The sequence below is a fragment of the Histoplasma capsulatum genome, genomic scaffold (genome assembly GCF_000149585.1).
Source record: "Histoplasma capsulatum NAm1 scaffold_1 genomic scaffold, whole genome shotgun sequence".
NCBI lineage: Eukaryota > Fungi > Ascomycota > Eurotiomycetes > Onygenales > Ajellomycetaceae > Histoplasma > Histoplasma mississippiense.
Window position 1 is genome coordinate 4,600,208 of NW_001813982.1, and position 2,329 is coordinate 4,602,536.

The window sequence follows — 2,329 nt, forward strand, 5'->3', positions numbered from 1 at the left end:
AGCGGGACTTCGCAAGCTCGCGGACTGTGATGGGACGGGAGGAGTCGAGCGCCTGGTCGATCCATTGTTGGATGCGGTCGAGATTGACTTTGGAGATGTCGAGGGAGAAGCTGGATGAGGGTTTGGATTAGATCTTTTACTTGTTTTTGGACGGCATCACTTAGGGTGTCGGAAGTGCCTTACATGTTTTTGAATCCATGTTCACCATGCACAATCTCATCTTTGGTCTGCCCGCCATTGAAACCTGCGGGAACACTTCCATGCTGCTTTTGACCTTTGTGACCACGCCCGGAGGTCTTACCCTTTCCAGACGAAGGACCTCGACCGCGTCTTATCCGTTTGTTGTACGCTGTCGCATTATCTGACAACTGCGCGAGGACGGATGCGTGTCTGGTCTGGTGCTGTAAAACTGGGAGGAGGAACGGCGGCGGAGATGTGAATTGGAATAGTGAGGGCAGCTGCATTGGCAGCCGCAAGCTCAATCGGCAAGGCATTGGAACGGCCAAGTAGTATCTGGATACTTTTATGATCCAGTCTGCAGGTGGAGCCTCAGTCGGGTTGTTTTCAAAGATGGATTAAAATCTCGGAGTAGGGATTTTTGCCAAGACATTTCACTTTATCTAAAACACACTCAAATATTAGATTACTAATACACTTTCATTTCTCATAACTCATTGACTCTGAACTGCATTCTATGTATTTTCCTGTGTAGAACTAACTCACTCATTCAAGATTCAAGAATTCACTTTTATATCATCTTCATTGGTTAAAATCTCTCAAGAGACTAAGTTACTGAGAGTAGATATTCTACTGGGGGTTGTGAAGAATTTGATTTGAACAGTCTTGAAGATTGTAGAGAGTGTGTCAAAGTGACAAAGTACTTATATGTTGAGGGTTACGAAGAGTTGAGAGTTGTGGAAGAGAAAGAAACGGCATTATCAATAACCGATGCCAGTGCGATTTATAAACCTTATACTATTCACTAAACACTAGTATTCATATAAGTTGTTTGACGAAGTTGATTTGATCTGTGAACTTGTATCTCAATATAGTTAGCAGCTGTAGAACTCGGATAAATCGAACCAAGTCTCAATCTACTCAATAAAAATAGTATTGCCTAAAGAAGTTAATTCGACTTTGAATAGCAAAAAGATTTTCCCTTCTGATAAAAGCATTCAAATTGAACTGTAAAGAATGTTGTATTTGAGAGATCTGGGTAATGGTGCTAGGCCCGAGCAGGAGCCCCGCGCAGCAAGTCGATAGTCCATAACGCCACTGTGGGATCTGATATGACAGTAGTCAATGTCAACTCATGGGCATTCTGTCGCGGGCCCAATTAATCGGCGGTCTCTCGCCTCTTCGTGAGCGCCCTTGACGACATCAGACCAGCGCCGCCGGCCACCTTCGGATGATCCAGCGTTGATGGGCCAGTTTGCCCATCCGAAGAACAAGTCAATGGTCCCCTTCATGTCAGAAAACAAGAGCACTCCGACGGCGGCATTTAGGAAAAAGGTGTCCGGCTGCGATGAAAAGTTACGAGTCAGCAGAGCGCAAGAGAATAGAGCTGCGCTCAATATGTCTTCGGCAAATTCTAAATCATTTGGAAATTCGTCCGCTAGGCGTTCCCAGAGTGGCCGTACCATGTACTCGAGTTTTATGTATGCCAAAGTACGATCTAACAGGCTGAGCTGGAGGTTGAAGTCGACAGCGATGGCCTCTTCGGTAACGCGGTAGCGTACATACTGGCGCTCATCGCCCCCACATGCAGTCATTGCATTGCAAGGACCCATCAAATCACTATAAAGGATGGCGAAAAACGCATCGTTGTACAACGGATTGGCTAGGTCGAGCACGGGGTTGTGCCATCCGGCAACTTCGTAGTCGACGAGGCGGATGGCAGGCCCTCCTAGCGTAGCCATAACATTACCTCCATGTCCGTTTCCAAGGCCTACCGCAACGATGGAGTTTATGAGATGAAGCCCTCCAGGATTAAGGATAGCCTCAGCTTGCCGACAGTAATGATACAAACTGTCAAGCTCCCGCCCGTTGATGACCAATGGCAGGGACATGAATTCCTTAAAGCTTAACCGCCTCATTTCCGTCTGGAAAAACTCCGGAACAGTGATGCCATAAAACTCTAATGCCCGGCCGTCCAAGTGTAAGCGGTCGTAATATAACCGATGTATCAACTGCTCCTTTTTAGTCGTTTCCGAGCGGATGGTATTGAGCTGGACTGCCGCAACCTGTTCTGATGGGACTAGTTCGACGCTAACAAGCCAGTCGAATGCTTCATGGTCACATTTGAAGGGAGCCTCCACGATCCCTGGAG

The 2,329-nt window shown here is 47.0% G+C and overlaps 2 protein-coding genes across 2 annotated transcripts in view; both read right to left on the reverse strand.

Moving 5' to 3' along the window:
* Positions 1–464, reverse strand: part of HCAG_01302 (predicted protein) — a gene marked incomplete at both ends in the record, with an annotated part of 1,638 nt that extends 1,174 nt beyond the window's left edge. The window contains 2 exons of the mRNA XM_001544205.1: positions 26–110; positions 184–464. Coding sequence (XP_001544255.1) covers positions 26–110; positions 184–464 — 366 coding nt within the window. The remainder of the gene's footprint in view (positions 1–25; positions 111–183) is intronic.
* Positions 465–1,310: 846 nt separating this feature from the next.
* Positions 1,311–2,069, reverse strand: HCAG_01303 (predicted protein; the record flags this gene model as incomplete). Its single annotated transcript, XM_001544206.1, has 2 exons — positions 1,311–1,520; positions 1,641–2,069. The coding sequence occupies 2 exons, from the start codon at positions 2,067–2,069 to the stop codon at positions 1,311–1,313; spliced, it is 639 nt and encodes a 212-aa protein (XP_001544256.1).
* Positions 2,070–2,329: the final 260 nt, after the last annotated feature.